This window comes from Gymnoscopelus microlampas (genome assembly GCF_963454915.1).
Source record: "Gymnoscopelus microlampas genome assembly, chromosome: 16".
In the NCBI taxonomy this organism is placed as follows: Eukaryota; Metazoa; Chordata; class Actinopteri; order Myctophiformes; family Myctophidae; genus Gymnoscopelus; species Gymnoscopelus microlampas.
In genome coordinates this window covers 4,294,760-4,315,316 of record NC_139953.1, presented here as the reverse complement: position 1 = coordinate 4,315,316, position 20,557 = coordinate 4,294,760, and the positions used below count along the sequence as shown (strand labels likewise).

The following is a 20,557-nucleotide window of genomic DNA, read 5'->3' as shown; positions in this document are numbered from 1 at the left end:
AGCAAGCTGTCTTCCTGTTGACATAGCGACTGGTCATTTTGATATTAACACATTCATTGCCAGGTATTGATTAATTCATTCATCCGCCACTGCCAACGGTTTTACCTTATTTTGAGTATTTTTGACGATCCACAGAATATTTGGAAAGACGGTGGAAAGACCGAGACTCTCTTCTTTTACATTTTTATCCCACGATTTTGTAACCCTTTTTTTCACCCAGCGCCAATTGCCTATGTAATCCTGGGCGCTACTCTATCTCTCTCTCTGCCAGCCTAGGGAGAGCCCAGAACTGAGCTCATGCCTCCTTCAATGCGTGAGGAACTAGCAAGCCGCTTCTTATCACCTGACAGGGGGAGCCGGTAAGACGTAACGCGTGGAAGAAACACGTTATTCCAACCAGTTACTTTCCCGTCCATCAGGCACGGCTGACCAGGAGGAGGCAGTATAGAGACCAGGATTACTGCATGTTTTTTTGTGAGGGTCTCTCTTCTTTCCACCGGGAAAAAAAAAAACATTGTAACCGCGATCGTCCGTTCTGTAGTTATCGGCAGTTGAATATAGCTAGTTTTCACCAAAAACGCAATCTGGGTGAAGAAATCAGAGATGAATGTATTTTTATAAATCTGATAACATTGCAGTGGATCAGTTGATATTTTTTTATAGATGACGTAATTTCCAGGTCTATCCTTCTCTGGAAGTCAAGGCATCATTCATAGGTTGGCGAAGAGCGCCCTCTAGCGTGATCACCAAAAACACCATGATGACGTAATATTACGTCTTTGGCAGTGAAGCGTTAGATTTGAGATGACGTAGTATTACGTCCTTGGCAGTCAACGTGTTAAAAGTCGTGTGATGATGATTGACTTTGTAACAGAAACGAAAGAAAGGTTTTTGAGCCCGTTCACCACCATCTATATGAATTGTTTATGACAGCAATTCTCAACCTTTTGAATTTCAAGGACCCCCAGCTTGATATGCATTAGACCACGGACCCTCATTTGATGCCGAATCTCCACGGGACCCCGATCTACACTGTAAAATCCTCAGCGTTCATTTAACAGACCCATAAAGGGTCCATTTTGGACCCCTGGAGGACCTCGGACCCGACGTTGAGAAACAGTGATTCATAACAGCAGTAACAGCGCTGTTTTTTTGGTTCAAATCCTTCCTCTCTGTGATTCCATACGCTCTGTGACTGTTTTTTTCTTTTCCGCCCGTCACTCCACGGCCACTCCGTCCACGCTCTCCTGCGAGACCTCCGAGTCCAGCGAGTAGCATGAGCTCCCGTTGTCCTGAGCGTCCCTGTTCGCCTCCTCCAACATGGCCACCGCTCCTGCGGGACGAGGACCGAGGTTATCAGAGTTAAATAAAGCTAACGAAATAACTAAAACGACAATTGAAATAACACTTGAGTTAACTGAAATACAAATAAAAACGCTTTACCAAAAAAAGGAAAAATAACTTAAATAATATTGTGTGCACAAAACAAAGACAAAATTGTACAGAAATTGACCTCGGTTTAGTCTTTGTCATTATTTAATACTTTTTTTTTTTTTTTACCTGTGCCAAGTTGTTGTCAAAAATCTTTTAAAAAATTACCTTCATATTACAATAAACAACTAAAACATAATTAAAAAACGAAGACAAAAAAATCTATAAAAAATAGCAAGCCCGATTTGAAAGCTAATCAAAACAAAACTGAAATTGATAAACCGACTGATAAACGGCAGCTGTTTATGCCATACTCATACAGACAGACAGACATACATACAAACAAACACACAAAGTCAGATGTAGAAGCGGCTAGCACCACTTGAACGTAAAAAAAAAATGCAAATCTCTAACAACCTTGGGGCGTAGCTCCGCCTCCCTCGCAGAAGTGTGAGGAGGCGTGGTGGTGGTGGAGGAGCTGGCTGCACAGGCGGTTGTAGCGGTGGTAGCGCGAGGGCTTGCCCGTGGTGTGCGTGTACATGTGCTCCTGCAGCGCACTCTTGTGGGAGAAGTTGACGCTGCACACGGCGCACGCCATCTTCCGCTTCCGCGAGTGGAGGAGAGAGGTGGCGCTGTGGAGAAGGGTGGAGCAGGGTTATTACGGTTACATGGATTAAAGCAAAATAAAATTGATTTTTTTTTCCTATTATCTTATTATTTGTGAAACAGTGTGAAAGGAGAGACCCCCCCAATTATGATGTTTTAGTAGGCTAATATTGTTCCTGTTGTTCTACATATTGCCAACCAGGTGAATAAATCACAGATTGAGCTTTTATGAAATATCCCAGACCATTACGGTCTGGAAAATGCTTCTAAATATAATTGCTAGTTTGATCACTTCAAAAGCTTTAATCTTTAAAGGTAGGTAAAGTGATATTTTTTGGTTAAAACAAAAAGTATTTTGTTAAAAGGTTAAAGCACTATATTCTGATAGTAATCATGCTATAGAGTGTTTGTTCAGTAACAGGAGTCTCCCCGTCTCTCCAGCTCTTTAATAAACAGAAAATACATTTTCCGGTAGACGTCAAAATCTCAGCCAATCAGGAGAAAGTACCCATTTTTAAGCTTCATTTTTTATAGTGTTCCAGTTCCAATTTTGCCTGCTCATTTCTTAGTGTCATCACTTCCAATTTCCCTTGTTTAATCTATATCCTGATTGAGTTCTCTATCCTGATTGATTAAAATTGGAAATGATACTGAAACTGAAACGAAAATGCATTTTCTGTTTTATAAAGAGCTGGAGAGACAAGGAGACTCCTTTTACTGAACAAACACTCTATAGCAATGAGTATCAGAATATAGAGCTATTTAACACTTATTTTAACCAAAGAAAATCACTTACCCTACCTTTAAAAGAATGACCGAAAATAGCCTATCTCTAAGTTGTCAACAGCTTGTAGATCGGCTGTAGATAGGCTTGTAGATCGGCTAGATTTGCTGCGCAACATGCTCCCATAGAAGACGTGCTGCCTTCTATGGAATCCAAATGACTGAAATCTTTTTTTTTTATTCAAACAGGCTTTATTGACATGGGAAACACGTTTACAGTAAATACGTGTATAAACAGAGCTGTGTCCGTATATATGTATAAATGTTATAATCAAATATGTAAAACTAGCTTAGAGAGAATACAAAACAAAAAAATGTGCATTTGCTGTTAAAAGTAGTTATATATACACATGTAAGTAAGGATACCTTAGTATAAAAGAAATAGCAGCAATTCTTCATATGTGTGCTATGTTGTTTGAATCACACTTGGTACAAAGTTCTATGTACCAAGATCAGGACAGTGCATTAATAACTAATATACATACGTAAACTAAGAACTTTTTGTCAGCAATTTAATAAGGATTATTAAAAGCTGACTATGTACTGGCTATCACCACAGATATGATAGTCATCTTCGTCGAAATCAGGCCAGAGAATAAATCCACCATCATCCTTGAAACAAATGGCTGCGGAGCTGTAGTCCAGGAAAGCTTGGCCCAGTACGGGCATCCAGCACATATTTAGGTTCCACTTGACCCTTGCCAGCTCGGTCATCTCCGATGTGTACCAGTCCATTGCCACCAGGAGGGTGGTGAAGTCAAAGCCCAGGTTGACAAGCCCGCACCTGTACGTGCCGAGCTGGTCCGGGAAGAGGAACTCGGGTGCGTCATGGGTCCTTAGCTCTCGAGGCCTCTCAGTATTAAAGATGAAAAACTCGTTCCAAGCGGTATAGGGCATTGGCACATGCCAAAAGTCATGGTCTCTATCCAGGAGGTGTTCGACGAGTGGTAGTCCGTTCGCTGTAAGAAACTCATAGCAGTACACTCTCTTATCGGTGTCATCATTGATGTTGTCATAAACGGCATAGGCACAATCGGTTGGCTTGCAGACCTGCATCCACCCCACTATAATATGACGATTGGCCACAACCTGCTGTACCGCCGGTCCTCCGTAGTATTCGAATTCAGCCGTTGCTTGGAAGCCAGGATCTCTAAATGTAAATTGAGACCGCACCCAAGCTCTGATTATTCCCTGGAGCCAGCCTTTAAACCGATATTTGAAAAATAACCCTCTCATGAGAACAGGAACCCCCATTGTTACCCCCACCACCGCTAATATCATCCCTCCCCATACTCCCAATACAACGTCCCACATTGTAACACATGAATCACTAGCTGTCTGACACAAGGCTAGGCTCATTAACTACTGGAGAGACTCAGAGGAAGGAAGAGGCTTTGGATCACTGTTGCCAGGTCTTGCGAGAGAAACAAGCAACCAGGTATATTAAAACAAGCCCAAAAGAAGCGAGCCCTTCGCCCTTTAAACATATACATTGGCTTTTTGAAAATACCCAATCATATTTTTCGAAACATTTTAACAACTCAAATCTTGCATGGGGGTCCCTGGCATAAAATATTTTCAGATGGGGTCTGCAGACAAATTGAATAAATATTAATTTGGGGGTCCTTGACTTGAACATATTTGAGAAACACTGGTTTAAACATCAATAGGAAACAATTTCCAAATAAGCAACTACACTTTAAAAACAAGCCCAAAAAAACGCAACCAACCAATATTTACAAGCAACTTTACAGGAAAAACAAGCCCAAAGTCGCTTATAATAAGCGGACGTGGCAACACTATTCTGGATGCAGAATTACCACGTGAGCGGGCGCAGCTGGGTGCTATTGCAATTTTCAAATGTTTCCGGTCATACAGTCTGGGACTCGGAAGCTCTGATCATGATTAGAATATAAACCGGATGTGAAGCTTCCTCCCCACTTCCGTTTCGTCTTTACAGTCGCGCAAATTTATCCGACTATAAATCAAAATCATTTAAGTATATTTAGCTTGCTGCTTAGCAGAAATGGAAATTAAAAAAGAAAATGTAAAGATATTTTAAAATATATTTTCGTGAACGGAAGTGCCAGTTTCCTCAATCGGATTTCGGGAGTTGTAGTTCCAGACTCTATATACCTGATTGTGGAATAGTTGTCTGGCTATGCGAGACTACGCCCAGGCAGACAGGGTTTTGACTTTTGAGGTTAGGTTTAGCATTATTTATGTAAGGTTAGGGTTAGGCATAGTGCTTGTGAGGTTAGGGTTAGGTTTAGGCCAACTTTGCATGTTAAAGTATATTAATTCATTTGTTCGTCTATTTATTAACTGCTACTTTAGTCTTACCGTGTGGTACATGATACTCCTGTAACAGTCATGGATCAACTTCAACCTGGTGTTTGCACTTTCTCTATTTACGATCCGTAGAAAATGTGAAAGAATTTTCACATTTAGCTTTTTTCCAATATTGCATATTAACTTTTCAATGTCTAATTTAACTATATCATGTTGTAACAATGAACTATTAAGCTTCCAATAAGCACTTCTACATACCTTAATATTGTTAGAGTGTAAAGGAATGGAAATCTAGACAGCATTATGATCCGTTAATGGTGTTGTAATGATATTGACTGATATTTTGTCAATGTTCATATTTTGGGATACTAGTGTAGTATATTGTACAAGTGTGAAACATAGTTGGAAGGTCCAGACAAGTACAAGTTCCTTCAGTTGATTTATTGTATAAAACAGCACAGAGGTACAGGAGGCCTTGCTGCTACATGTGGTCGGTGGAAGGGGCCGGAGCAAGCTCTGGGGCTATTGTCCTGTCTGAGGTACTTATAGGCTGGTTGTCCATGTATTTGTATGTATGTGCTCTCAGATGCCTCGTATTAGCGCGTTTCCATCCAATATCCCAGACTCGCGACACGCTTACATCTTTAATTTTGATGGATTTGATGACTGCGTCTACATCCTCCCTCAAAGTAGCCATCATGTAGAGTTCTTGGACACGATTTCGCCTGTCTGCGAATCCCGCTTTTCCCGCTTTCACTTAAAACTAATCTTGCGTAGCCAGACAACTATTCTACAATCTCTGAATGCTACAGTTTATAGTCTGGAACTACACCTCCCGAAAGCCGATAACGGAAGCCTATAGTCACCGAGTGTTCAAGCGTCATTTCCGATCACTGGTAGCTTAGCTCTCGAGGCCTCTCAGTATTAAAGATGAAAAACTCGTTCCAAGCGGTATAGGGCATTGGCACATGCCAAAAGTCATTGTCTCTATCCAGGAGGTGTTCGACGAGTGGTAGTCCGTTCGCTGTAAGAAACTCATAGCAGTACACTCTCTTATCGGTGTCATCATTGATGTTGTCATAAACGGCATAGGCACAATCGGTTGGCTTGCAGACCTGCATCCACCCCACTATAATATGACGATTGGCCACAACCTGCTGTACCGCCAGTCCTCCGTAGTATTCGAATTCAGCCGTTGCTTGGAAGCCAGGATCTCTAAATGTAAAATGAGTCCGCACCCAAGCTCTGATTATTCCCTGGAGCCAGCCTTTGAACCGATATTTGAAAAATAACCCTATCACGAGAACAGGCACCCCCATTGTTACCCCCACCACCGCTAATATCATCCCTCCCCATACTCCCAATACAACGTCCCACATTGTAACACATGAATCACTAGCTGTCTGACACGAGGCTAGGCTCATTAACTACTGGAGAGACTCAGAGGAAGTCAGAACAAGAGGCTTTGGATCACTGTTGCCAGGTCTTGCGAGAGAAACAAGCAACCAGGTATATTAAAACAAGCCCAAAAGAAGCGAGCCCTTCGCCCTTTAAACATACATAGCCCTTCGCCCTATGTATGTGCTCTCAGATGCCTCGTATTAGCGCGTTTCCATCCAATATCCCAGACTCGCGACATGCTTACATCTTTAATTTTGATGGATTTGATGACTGTGTCTACATCCGCCCTCAAAGTAGCCATCATGTGGAGTTCTTGGACACGATTTCTCCTGTCTGCGAATCCCGCTTTTCCCGCTTTCACTTAAAACTAATCTTGCGTAGCCAGACAACCATTCTACAATCTCTGAATGCTACAGTTTATAGTCTGGAACTACACCTCCCGAAAGCCGATAACGGAAGCCTATAGTCACCTAGTGTTCAAGCGTCATTTCCGATCACTGGTAGCTTAGCTCTCGAGGCCTCTCAGTATTAAAGATGAAAACCTTGTTCCAAGCGGTATAGGGCATTGGCACATGCCAAAAGTCATGGTCTCTATCCAGGAGGTGTTCGACGAGTGGTAGTCCGTTCGCTGTAAGAAACTCATAGCAGTACACTCTCTTATCGGTGTCATCATTGATGACACCGATAAGTCACAGACTATAAGTTTATAGTCTGGAACTACACCTCCCGAAAGCCGATAACGGAAGCCTATAGTCACCTAGTGTTCAAGCGTCATTTCCGATCACAAAAAAAAAAAAATTCTGCTAAGCAGCAAGCTATGAGATTGTTTTGATTTATATTAGGACACATTTGCACGACTGTAAAGACTAAACAAAAGCAGGGAGGAGTTGTCACATCGGCTTTATCCTCTGATCATGTTCAGAGATTCCGTTACTCCAGAGCAGCGGTGGGCAACTTTGATGATGGAGAGGGCCACTGTATTTCCACACTCACTCCAGGGGGGCCACATTTCATATGCTGTCGGGCAGACACCTCTTATCTCCGTAGTTTAACTTTTTTCGCCATTCTACTGTATGTCTCACAAAAGTAGCAAAAATTGCCCATCTACAAGCTCAAAACGCGTCGCAGTGCGACGCCTTTTGAGCTTGTAGATCTGCTATTTTTTAATTGGAATCCTGAAAAGTAACATTTTTATTTAATTTCAAATGCATTTAGTTATACTTATGTTAAACTTATGAACTTAAATACAAATACATTGGACATAAAAAAGACAATAGAATTGTAATACTAGTCATTAAGCTACTAATATAGACTGAAGTAATTAAAGCGGGTCATGTTTGCATGTTTGGAATTGGAACAGGGGAAATCAATAATATATCAATATTCTGATTAACCTGCGGGCCGCATTAAGTGAAGGTGGGGGCCGCATGTGGACCCCGGGCCACCAGTTGCCCATGTATGCTCCAGACTGTATGACGGAAGGATTTGAAAATTGTGGGAGAACAGTCTGGCCACGCGAGAACTTAAAACTAACCAAATAACGACAACTAGAATTGACAAAACGTTGTAGTTAGCCGAAATTACAATATAAATTAAAGAGGTGGTGCCATGGTTTTGCACTTTTTCTGTTTTTCATGTGTCTATGAGGTTGATAGAACTTCATTAAGCCCCATGGTGGTGTTTTTATGGTGTTTTATGTCTTCTCTGACTATTTTGAGTTTCTACCTGGAGGCTGAAACCTTGAGGGTCAAACGTGCTAATAGAAAACAGCACTTTAGTGACATAGTAAAAACATACCCTCCCCCTCATTATCATAACACAACAGGTGTGGGCATGAGGAGGAGGGGGGACTAGGACAGGTGGGTGGTGCTAAGGTGGTGGAGGAGGTGCTAAGGTGAGAACCACCTACTTAATGAACTGGAGGCGTGTCCACATAAAAACATAATTTTAACAATTTCTGTACACTTTTTTGAAAAAAATCTTCCTCCTAGTATAACCATAATACCTGATGGTTATGTTTTAGGGGGGGGGGGGGGGGGGGAATCACTGAAAATCACGGCACCCCGTCTTTAAGCTTTACACAAAAACGATAACTAACTGAAACTGTATTGTGCGTAAATAGCAGATCTAAGCTGTTGTGAGCTCGTAGATCAGCTATTTATGGATTTTTTTCTAAGCATGTTGAATCTCAGCCCTATAACAATAAAGAAAATGGCACTAAAACTATTAAAAACTAAACAAAAACTAAGCCTTTGTACAAAATAATATCAAAATACAAAATATATCCGCAAACCTGCTCTTAAAAGGGAATTAAAACCAAAATTGAAAACAAAAACAAAATAATGAAATAAAAACAAATGAAAAAATGCAAACCTGGGCAGGGAGGGAGGGCTGCTCCCACCTCCTCCTCCTCCTAAACCTCCGCTGCCTCCTCCTCCTCCTTGGCTGCACTTTAGCTCGGCGGCTAGCTGGTTAGCAAGCGCCTGGCTCTGCCTGAGGGCCTCCTCCAGACAGCCAGTGTCCACAGTGGAGCCTCCTCCTCCTACTTCTCCTCCTCTGTGCTCCTCCTCTGCGTCTCCTCCAACTCCACCTGCTTCTCCACCTCCTCCCGTCGGGGTCAGTCTCTCCATCAGACCACTGGCTGGATGCACAGGTGGATAATAAAGAGTTAATTAATAACTGACCAACTAATTCTAACTGACCATTCAAATCTGAATGGGGCTTATTAGTTTACTTATCCTGCCGGCGGAGTTCCCGGTAGGAGACTCAGAGACTACCTAGTCTCCTACTGACCGATGAGCCGGTCATCAAATTATTGGCTTAGGAATGTGACAAAAACAAAGAAAATCATGGGGTGTGTAATCATCAATAGAAAATAAGTCATTTTTGAGGTGAACTACTCCTTTAAGGGTAAAACCCTTTGAATATATATATATATATATATATATTGTTTTTAAATCTTTGTTTCTGGGGATTCTAATGCAAATGTCTTCTAAATCCTAAAAGTTTTTTCTATTTTATTTTTTTTACTTATGTTGCTATCAGTGATTCTCAAACTTTTTTCAGGTCAAGGACCTCCCAAAATGATATGTATTTGTCCACAGACCCCCCACCCCCATCTCAAAATATTTTGTTCCAGGCACCCCCCCAGAAGAAAAGATTTGAGTTAAAAATGTTTATATATATATATACAAAGATTTGCACACATTTTCAAGATTTTTTTGAATAGCCAAAGAAAACCAAAGTGACACAGATGCATTCCCGGATTGAACAGGGTTAAGTACGTACCTCAGTGGCGTAACCAGAACGCTAGCTGAGGCTGGGCCTAGGGAGTTGCAGATGGGCACGCGCACGCACACCATGCGCGCGCGCGAAGTGCACGCTTTTTTTTATTCGCGTTTTTGATGCTTTTTTTGCGGGTTTGTGACGGGTTTGTGACGGATTTGTGACGGATAACATATGTGACGGATAACATATATACACTGTTATCAAAATGGTTGAATATGACATGAAAAAAAAAATTTGGGGGTGGGCAGAAAAACCAAATGGGTGGGCCCAGGCCTACCTATGCCCACCCGTGGCTACGCCCCTGACGTACCTCCCGCCTGGATCAGACCGTCGGCAGCGTGGTTGAACAGGTGTTCGCGCAGGCCCTCTGGGGACGAGCAGCACTCTCCACAGCGGGGGCACAGCATGGGCAGCGGGCTGTCCTTGAAGAGGAGACCACCCCCACAAGGGCTGCTGCCCCTGGGAGAGGCCGGCGAGCCTCCTCCCCTCTGTGCCTCCTCTCCCTCTCCCTCTTCCTCCTCCTCCCCTTCCTCCACCTCAAAAGACAGGACGACAACAACAACAACAGCAACACGTCATTTTAACCACTTTAAAGGTTCTATGACATTCATTTTCACTATTTTTATTTTTTGGGGGTTTTATGACCTCAATTACACCCAAAAAATCTGAACTTTGGACATTCAGTGGATTTTCTGTGGTCTGGGGTTTTCTGAATAATTAGGCTGAGAAGTAATCTGAGTTTGGCCCTTCGGCAGTGAGGTCACAGCCGATGAATCCCGCCAACTCTCCTCCTCCTCCTCGCCCCTCCCCTCCCCTATCGTTTCCTTTGGGGGGGGGGGGGGGGGGGCGGAGCAGAGGCAATGATTGACAGGCAAAATCCCTCACCAGCGACACCCGCAGGCAAAGATTTCTTTTTTCATTGCAGTTGAAAAGGCTTTAGAAATGTGAGAGAAAAACACCTGCCATGGATCAATGGAGTGGAATTTTTTGTTAAAACTTTCTATGCACGTTTGAAGGACCATGACAAAGACTTTTAATGTGTGGTAAAACTGAACGTCATGAAACCTTTAAACCCCCAGGTTGAGCGGCGGAGTACCTCAGGGCTCTATAGTGTCTTCCCCACAATAAAGATGCTGCTGTTTAAGTGGTTAAATACTGGATGTTCAAATAATGTGGGGGGAAAAAACAGCACTTTTGTTTTAATTTGGCATTCTCATAAACAATAAATAGGTTTTATAAATATTTGGAAATGTTTATTTCTTTATTTTTATTTTTTACCTACCAGTGACATGATCGGTAGGCAGGTTTGGTCATTTCAGACTCTGCCCCGATCGGAATGTTTGTTGTCTGAGCGGCGTGCACGGATCGCCTGTGTGTTTAGAAACGTTTGGACTTACGATCGTAATGGAAAACACAGCCAGAAATAAGTCTGGCAGGGAATGAGTTAACCAGAGTAGTCCGGGAGTCATGGGGCTTAACGTGGTTTTGTCGGTTAAAGTTTTTTTCTCAACTGATTCTTGCTGCTGGGGGTCCCCTCTTAAGGATTCAAGAGGGTGCCCGGTGAAATCCCTTGGGCATTATTTTTTATTGATTTACTGTGCATAACATGTCATAAATCAACATTTTTAATGGATTTTGGTGCTTCGGGTGTGAAGGAGTTCATATCTATGAAATGTTCTAATGTGAAATCAAAAAACAAAATTTTACACATCCACGTTCATTGATAAACACTGTAGAAATCAAATTTGATGCGCTAAATCAATATTTTTGCATAAAATGCCAAAAAAAAACGTTTTTTGTTTTGGGCATTTAAGGGTTAATGACTAAAAGATGGTTGGCCTCAAAGGGTTAATATGCATTCATCCGAAAGGAAACATGACCAGTTCCACTATTAGACTTAGTAGAAAGCAGATCTGATGCATTTGATTTGATTTCTGTGCATGTGCTATTTCACAATATCACAGTTTAAAGATTAAGTTGTTCTGGGCAGGAAGGGGTTAATAGTAAAAAATGCATAAATATTAAATCTAATGCACTGTACACATCCACATGGATACACACTGTAGAAACCAAATTTAAGCATTTAGATCAAGTATTTTGCATGAAATACCATAGAAGTCTATTTCGGGTGAATTTTTAGTGTTTTGGGCATTAAGGGGTTAATAATAAAAAATGCCCAAGGGATTTCACTGGGCACCCTCTTGAATCCTTAAGAGGGGACCCCCAGCAGCAAGAATCAGTTGAGAAAAATACTTTAACCGACGAAACCACGTTCAGCCAAAAATCACCCTTTGACTCCCGGACTAGAGCCACTTAAAACAAGAAAGGTAAACACATACATCAAATGCAGAGACAGTGTCGTGTCTCAGTAATCTAGGAAGTAAACCAAGAACCTAGCATCAGTCTAAACCAAACGTTTTTATACCACAACTCCATATTATGAGGGGTTTTTTTTTGGCACACCCATCACCCCTAATCTATAGCAGGGGTCTTCAACATTTTCAGGCCAAGGACCCCCTAGCTGAGAGAGAGATGAAGCAGGGACCCCCCTCTATATTGTATAAAATTATGTTTCAGATAAACTTTTGCTGCTCTCTTTTTCCCTGACACCCTATAACTCTTTGCCAAAAATAGACGATCTACGTTGTGAGCTTGTAGATCTGCTATTTTTGGGATATTAGAGTTCAAAGTGGTTAATGTAAAAAAATATATATATATCACACAAATATCTGGGGGACCCCCTGTAGTAACTCTGAGGACCCCCTGTTGAAGACCCCTGATCTATAGGATACCAGGTAAACAACAAACCTAGCATCTTGTCGAAATAACCTGCTGTCTTAATTTTAACATAAGAAGAAAAACAAGCCTGAAATAACAAAAGAAACATCAGAACAAAATGACCATGATAATTTTTTTATTTTTTTTATTTATCCCACGATTTTGTAACCCTCATTTTTCACCCGGTGCCAATCGTCTAAGTCATCCTGGGCGCTACACTCCCCTCACCAGCCTAGGGAGGCCAGGGCCAAGCTCATGCCTCCTTCAATGCATGAGAGCCAACTGACCTTCTTATCACCTGACAGGGGGCTGTTTCCCTGGTTGGACGTATCGCGTGGAAGGAACACGTTATTCCAACCAGTTCCCTTCCCCTCCATCAGGCGCCCCGGCTGTCATGGGGGAGCCGTTGTAGTGACCAGGATTACTACATGTTTTTGTGAGGGTAATAACTACCCTGAGAGACACAGGGAGAACATGCAAACTCCACACAGAGTAGGCCCTTTCGCCAACCCCACCTATAGGGTATGGGCGCTGATGACGCGGAGGAGAAGACACGTCCCCAGCACCCACAGCGTCCCCGGCGGGAATCGAACCCAGGACCATGGTAATTCTGCATGGTCGTGTTTGAATTCAAATAAAAGTCCAACCAAATCAAAATCCAACCTGCTCCTGTTTGATGCGGCTGGAGATGTCCGAATCGTCCCCGGACGCCACGTTCTGGAGGCCCGACGCCCTCTGGTCCGCGGCGACCAGCCCCTCCAGCCCCTCCAGTCCCACGGCCAGGGAACTCAGCTGGGCGTGCGACCGGCCCACGTGGCTGGAAGAGCGGCCGTCCCCCCCGGCCGGAGCTCCCGAACCCCTGCGGCCCCCCGCGGACCCCTTCTGTGCCCCGCCGGCGGACCCCTCCTTACTGGCCAGCTGGGACGAGATCTGGATCCCGTACAGGTTGGACATGCGCACCAGGTCTGAGGTAGTTGGAAACACAGTCAAAATAACAAAAATAAGTATATAGAACAAACATTTTAGTTAAAGCTGCACCATGTCACTTTTTTTGTCCAATTTGTACGGTAGAGCAGTGGTTCCCAAAACTGGGGACTTGAATTCATGGATATCCTTTTGTTTTTTGTCGCATTCCTAAGCCAAGAATTTGATGAGCTCTCCTACCGGAACCACTGCCGGTTGTCAAATTATTGGCTTAGGAATGTGACAAAAACTAAAGAATATCCATGAATTCAAGTCTTCATGGGGTGACCAATCGATAGAAAAGAAGTAATTTTGTGAATTATCCCTTTAATGTGCAAAATAGTTTTATCTCAAAAGTAAACAAACATACAGTATAAGTGTATATACAGGGTATCTGCACATTTCTAAAGTTACAATTTAATGACTTTTACGACCCTTTTAACACCAAATTGGACAAATTGTCAAATATTACATAAGAAAGAGGCAAACATTGTTCAAACATGATTATTTTGGGGGGTCGCGGCCTGGTAAAGTTTGAGAACCCTAGTGGTTACGTCACAAGTGAGCTTGTGAGCTTGTAGATCTGCTGTTTTCACTATTTTACACTTTTTTTATCTCGCCCCTGACTACATCATATTACAATAGAGTGCAGAAGTCCTGATGTCACTCGTTCATCCCCAGATTCGTAAAGTCATTTTGCTATGGAGAATAACATTGGGTCATCATAGAATCGTCTCATATAAGAATTGGGGTCCAAATATAAACAAACTGTCTCGGCGATATTGTCAGGGATGAGGTTCTGTATCATTTATGATAGTCAGTCACTTATATTTGATACAGTCTGTTTCTGGCGAAAATGTAACTAATTCGGCGGAAGTAACATTAGCGTTTTCTCACCGTCAGTTGATGCTTCATATCCATAACAGTAAAACCGCCGGGGTCATTTGTTTATTTTTGGAACACAGATCTTATTTGACGCAATATTAAATACGTCTATGGGGATTCAGAATGGGGGTGGAAAATCGCGAACCAGGTAGACAAACCTAGGATGTGTAAATTACGTCAGACTTCGGTGCTCTATAAACAATAAAACTACCACTAAAACTAATAAAAACAAACCTAAAACTAGCCTTTTTAAATAAAACAGCCAGCACCATTAAAAAGCTAATTAAAATTAAACTGAAATTGATAAATAAAGTCGAAACAAAATCAAAACTAAAAACGAATGAAAAGTGCAAAAGTAATATAATAACCTTGGTTGGAGTCATTAGCGCCCTCTCCTGGCTGACGACAGAGCTGGTAGGCATGGAGGAACTTGATGCCTTCCTGCAGACGACTCTGGTCCACTGGCTGTTTAGGGCACATGCCTGAACACACACACACACACACACACACACACACACACACACACACACACACACACACACACACACACACACACACACACACACACACACACACACACACACACACTGGCTGTTTAGTTGACAGTAAAGTGAAAATGATAAGAACTTTTTAATACCTAAAAAATGAAGAAGCCACTGACACCCCAAACTACATAGTGCTGCTTTAAAAAAAAATATGGTTGTCCTTCACATGAAAACATTTGAGAACCATTGCTGTGAAATACAGCAAGTGGGTTGGGTAGCCATACAAAAAGGACTAGAAGTCAGGGGAAGAAGAATCACAAAACAAAGCACCATCAGAAATGAACAACAGTAACCTGTGTACATGATGTGGAGCAGATAGCTGAACACGTCTGGCTGGATGTCTGTGGGCTGGATCTTGATGCACTCACTGCAGAGGAGAAAGAAGGAGAACAGGACACACTTAAGAATGTGATTTAGATGCATGTTATTTTAGACAGATGTGGGTCATCACCAGTGTTTTGTACTGGCTGTGAGCAGCAACTATAAGCCAGTGAAGGGAATGCAGAGGGGGGGGGGGGGGGGCAGGAACATTTAGGGCAGGTTGAAGACCAGGGAGTGTCTGGGTCAGGTTACGTGAAAATGCAATATATTATCACCTATACCTACTACATATTTATGTTAATAAACAGAAAAAGTGGCACGAAGAAGTTTGGAATTATTGTGTTCTCTGACCTAGACTGGTGGATGAAGATCATCTTGAAGTAGTTGGAAAAAGCTAAAAAAAAAATAAACAAAAGAAAGAGAAAAGAGGCAAACATTGTGAAAATAGCCAATCTACAAGCTCACAAAGCCTCGCAACGCTATATATATATATATATATATATATATATATATATATATATATATATATATATATATATATATATATATACGTTATATATACATCGTCTATTTGAAAATAGCAGATCTACAAGCTCACAACGAGTCTCATCGCGATGCGTTGTGAACTGTTGGATCTGCTATTTTCAGAAAGTGAAAAGAATTTGGAATACTTCTAATTCCTCGCACTAACCAGCCAGCACGGCGCGGTGGGCCTTGAAGTACACGTTGCCGATGGCAACCGTGCAGTCGCACAGGAAGCCAAACTCCCTCTGAACGTTGAGCTGCTGCAGGAGGAAGAGGCTGTGTGCAGACACCTCCATGGTTACACACCTAATAAACAATGACACAATAATACACACCTCCATGATTACACACCTAATAGACAATGACACAACAATACACACCTCCATGGTTACACACCTAATAAATAGACAATAACACAATAATACACACCTCCATGATTATTACACAACATTAAACGTTAAAATATGTAGTGGGGGTCCCTGCTTCATCAGCTAAGGGGTCCTTGGAACCCTGCTTATAGAGTGTGTGTTCAGTAACAGGAATCCCCCTGTCTCTCCATCTCTTTAATAAACAGAATACATACAATACATTTTCAGGTATAGGTGGCAAAATGTCAACAGGGTGAATTTTGTGAATGACCAGAAGAGTACCTGGGGGGTGCACTTACTCCCAGCACTGTGTGTGTTTATACCGTATGATCCCAAAACCCATACCACGTGTGCAAGGATTGCGCTGTGATTGGCCAGTAGCCACTTTGAGTGGCAGTTGGGGCAAACGCTCTCGCCAAAACACAATTTACGATTCTGTTCCTATCGGTACATAACTCGAACGGCACTGAGTTGGGCTGAAGCGAACTTCTCATCGTTCGGCACGGCAACTCGCACTTCCGCGTTGGTCACGTTACAGCACAAGCGGTATAGGTGTCTGTCAATCACAGGCCCTGTGATTAACAGGCGCCGATTGGCTCTTCCACTTTTCACACAACCGAGATGGTTTACCAGGCTACCGTAATATGACATGAATGTTAGGTTCTAGAAATGTACTGTGACATTCAGGCTTGCCGTGGAAGATGTTTTTTCCAAGGGTTCCACGAGTCAAAAAGGTTTGAGAACCACAGCTCTAGAGGTCCAAATGGACCCTTATGGGTCTGTAACTCTGAGAGTGTACAAATAGAACCAAATGGACCCTTAAAGGTCTGTAACTCAGAGTTGTACAAATAGAACCAAATGGACCCTTATGGGTACAAATAGAGCCAAATATACCCTTATGGGTCTGTAACTCTGCGAGTGTACAACTACAACCAAATGGACCCTTAAAGGTCTGTAAATCTGAGAATATACAAATAGAACCAAATGGACCCTTATGGGTCTGTAACTCAGAGTTGTACAAATAGAACCAAATGGACCCTTATGGGTCTGTAACTCAGAGTTGTACAACTACAACCAATTGGACCCTTAAAGGTCTGTAACAATGAGAGTGGACACATAGAACCAAATTGAATCTCATGTTGCCTCTGTTATAGTTATAGTTTGTTCAATTCTGATTAGACTATAGTGTTTTTAATGCCTGTATTTTAAAATGTGTGTACAGGCCTATAGATTGTGTTATTGTCTTTAGAAAAGCCTCCTGCATGTGGACAGGTGCTGAGAGTTATAGCACGTATGGTACTAACACTTCGTTGATTCATTGATTATAATCATGTTCACTTTGTACATAATAGTGTTTTATGTGTTGATAATATTGTTTTCGTGTTATTTTTATGCTATGCTGATGAATTGAATACATAGGACCAGAATGGAAACAAGTCCCCGGGACTTTTTCATTGGGTGTGTTTATCCTTTTAGCTCAAATGTCTGACTGTGCATGTGCAAATCAAAACAAATCAAATCAGATTCAATCACCATCAAAAAACATCCTGAAGCAGTATTCTGCTACTACAGGCCGACAAGCATGCAATATCCCATTACCCATAAGACAGGCAGCCTCTGTGGATAGCTTTAAAGCACAGCTCAAGACCTACTTCTCAACTCTTGATTTTAGTTGATTTTTAAATCTCTGTGTTGTTATTCATGTCCTCACTGTTTTGCCTTATTCACTGCCTTTTGCTATTATTTCAATGTTGTTTTATGCTTTTGCTTTTTTGCTTTATTGTTAAATTATTTGTACTTTTTCTGTAATTGTATTCTTGCTCTGTAAAGCACATTGAGCTGCATTTCATGTCATGAAAGGTGCTATACAAATAAAGTTTATTATTATTATGTATTATTATTAAATCAGATCAGATCAACATCGACGGTCTCCTTGACACATTGATCATATTTGAGAACCTGGGAGATATGATATGGCAAAACGCCAGATGTTGTGAAGCCTTTGGCCAGATGTTTTCGTCGTCTGGATCAACCCCATATAGACCATATAGACGCGTCTTACAATGTAACGGCGGACACTCGACACAATGTTTCAATATAACACAGTCCTGGCTATACAGTGCAGCAGCAACGCCTCGCGTAATTGCGCGCGACCGGCGTCGCTTGCCGAACAGAGACCAACCCTTGTGTCTGTGGTTGGTTGGTTGGTTCTGTTCGGCAAGCAACGCCAAAAAGGTAGTAGTTAGGTTAGGTAGCCTAGTTATTACACTATAATAATATATAGCCGGCGACGGCCCCCGACCACAAAGACATTGTAGCCAAATAATAAACGGGTCACGCACGGGTGTGATGATCGGTGCACGCCACGCGACGATCCGTGTGTTGTGTGTCGCGACCGTGCACGCGACGGCCGGCGTCACTGACCACCGATGTCTGTCTGTCTGTCTGTCTGCATGTCTGTCTCACAAGTCTTGTCTGTCTCACAAGCCTGTCTCACATGTCTGTCTCACAAGCCAAACACAATCGTTATCGTTAGGCTTTGATTGCAAATATAACCTGCGACTCGCACGAAACGTGCGTGGGCGTGCGCGCGCGTTACCGGTGCATCATTGTTTTCCCCAAGCAATGCATGCATGCAAACAAACAAACAAACAAACAAACACACAGTGCATGCAAACACACAATGCATGCAAACAAACAAACAACACACACACACACACACACACACACACACACACACACACACACACACACACACACACACACACACACACACACACACACACACACACACAATGCATGCAAACACACAATGCAACGAGGCGTGTGACTGTCTGTCTGTGCTGTTAGACCTGTAGACCTAGTCTTACCGTGAAAACCTGCAGAAATGTAGATTAATGTTATTGTTGTCCCTATTTGTTGCTGCAGAAGGTGTTCTCGCTCGGTCTCGCGCGCCGGCGGCATCCTGCGAGATTTTCCCCAAAATGATCTGTCACGTGACTCTCTACTGTACGTCTATACTGTAGGATAGAGAAGTCTCGCCCCAATACACGCTCACCCCCATTTTCTTTTTCGTGGACCAGTGCAGGTTCTTTCATTCTTGTATTTGTTTTACTGAGGATAAGGTTAGAAATACGTTTAGGTTTAGACATCGTTTTACTGAGGTTAAGTAATGTTTAGGAATAAGGTTAGGCTTAGGCATGGTTTTACTGGGGTTAAGTAATGTTTAGGAATAAGGTTAGACTTAGGCATAGTTTTACTGGGGTTACGTTTAGGAATACCAGGTGAATATACCCCCGGATTTCCCCGGGGTGACTGTGTTTTGGGGCGAGCGTTTCTGGTATTCATAGAGGTATAACGTCTCTCTCTCTCTCTCTCTCTCTCTCTCTCTCTCTCTCTCTCTCTCTCTCTCTCTCTCTCTCTCTCTCTCTCTCTCTCTCTCTCTCTCTCTCTCTCTCTCTCTCTCTCTGTCAAATCATTGCTGATGTTGGATTCATGTTCATATGTATGTATATATGTGTGTGTGTGTGTGTGTGTGTGTGTGTGTGTGTGTGTGTGTGCGTGTGCGTGTGCGTGTGCGTGCGTGTGCGTGTGCGTGTGTGGCAGCGGTGGCCTAGTGGTTAGAGGGGCGGCCTTGACACCGGAAGGTCCCTAGTTCGATTCCCCAATTCATCACATCGATCATGAATCACCGCTGAATAGCCCTTGAGCAAGGCTTCCATGCAGGGTCCGGCTGGAAACAAGCTTCGTGCTTAGTCCGACACCCTGGGTAAACAACAAACTTTGCTTTGCTTTGCTTTGTGTGCGTGGGTCCGTGCGTGTGCGTGCGTTCACCAAGCTGCACTCACAACGTCTGATCAGCAGATGGAGCCAAAGAGCCATCTGCTCTTTTTATTTAATTATTCAGATAATTCCTCAAAGCTGCAGTGAGGAGACGTGAGTTATCGCACAGGGAGCTGGGAGCTGTAGTCCAGACAAAAACTACAACATACACCTACCGCACAGGGAGCTGGGAGCTGTAGTTCAGACAAAAACTACAACGTCAACATAGATGTGTAGTTTGAAAGACAAGATTACAACAACATGTTTCAGATTAAATGTATAGCAATATGTTTCAGATAAAAAATCTATCAATATGTTTCAGATTACATTTATATCAATATGTTTCAGATTACATTTATATCAATATGTTTCAGATTACATTTATATCAATAATGTGTTGGACAGCCAGAGGCTGGGGCTTCACACATTTCAATTGGAAGGACATTTTAAAGATAGAAATGTTGACATGAGTTACATAATTTCCTCCAATATTCAAGGTGGAAACTGCTGTGCTTAACTGACCAGCCAACTGGCCAGACCTGAACCCCA

At 42.5% G+C, this 20,557-nt stretch overlaps 1 protein-coding gene across 1 annotated transcript; it reads right to left on the bottom strand.

Moving 5' to 3' along the window:
- Positions 1 to 1,217: 1,217 nt before the first annotated feature.
- Positions 1,218 to 19,131, bottom strand: zbtb25 (zinc finger and BTB domain containing 25; the record flags this gene model as incomplete). The annotated part of the gene is made up of 10 exons (XM_084081986.1): positions 19,057 to 19,131; positions 15,985 to 16,124; positions 15,645 to 15,687; positions 15,266 to 15,339; positions 14,796 to 14,909; positions 13,243 to 13,544; positions 10,112 to 10,337; positions 8,887 to 9,154; positions 1,849 to 2,063; positions 1,218 to 1,333 (listed from the first exon to the last, which is right to left on the bottom strand). The coding sequence occupies exons 2-10, from the start codon at positions 16,112 to 16,114 to the stop codon at positions 1,218 to 1,220; spliced, it is 1,488 nt and encodes a 495-aa protein (XP_083938112.1). The 5' UTR covers positions 16,115 to 16,124; positions 19,057 to 19,131.
- Between the last annotated feature and the right edge of the window lie 1,426 nt (positions 19,132 to 20,557).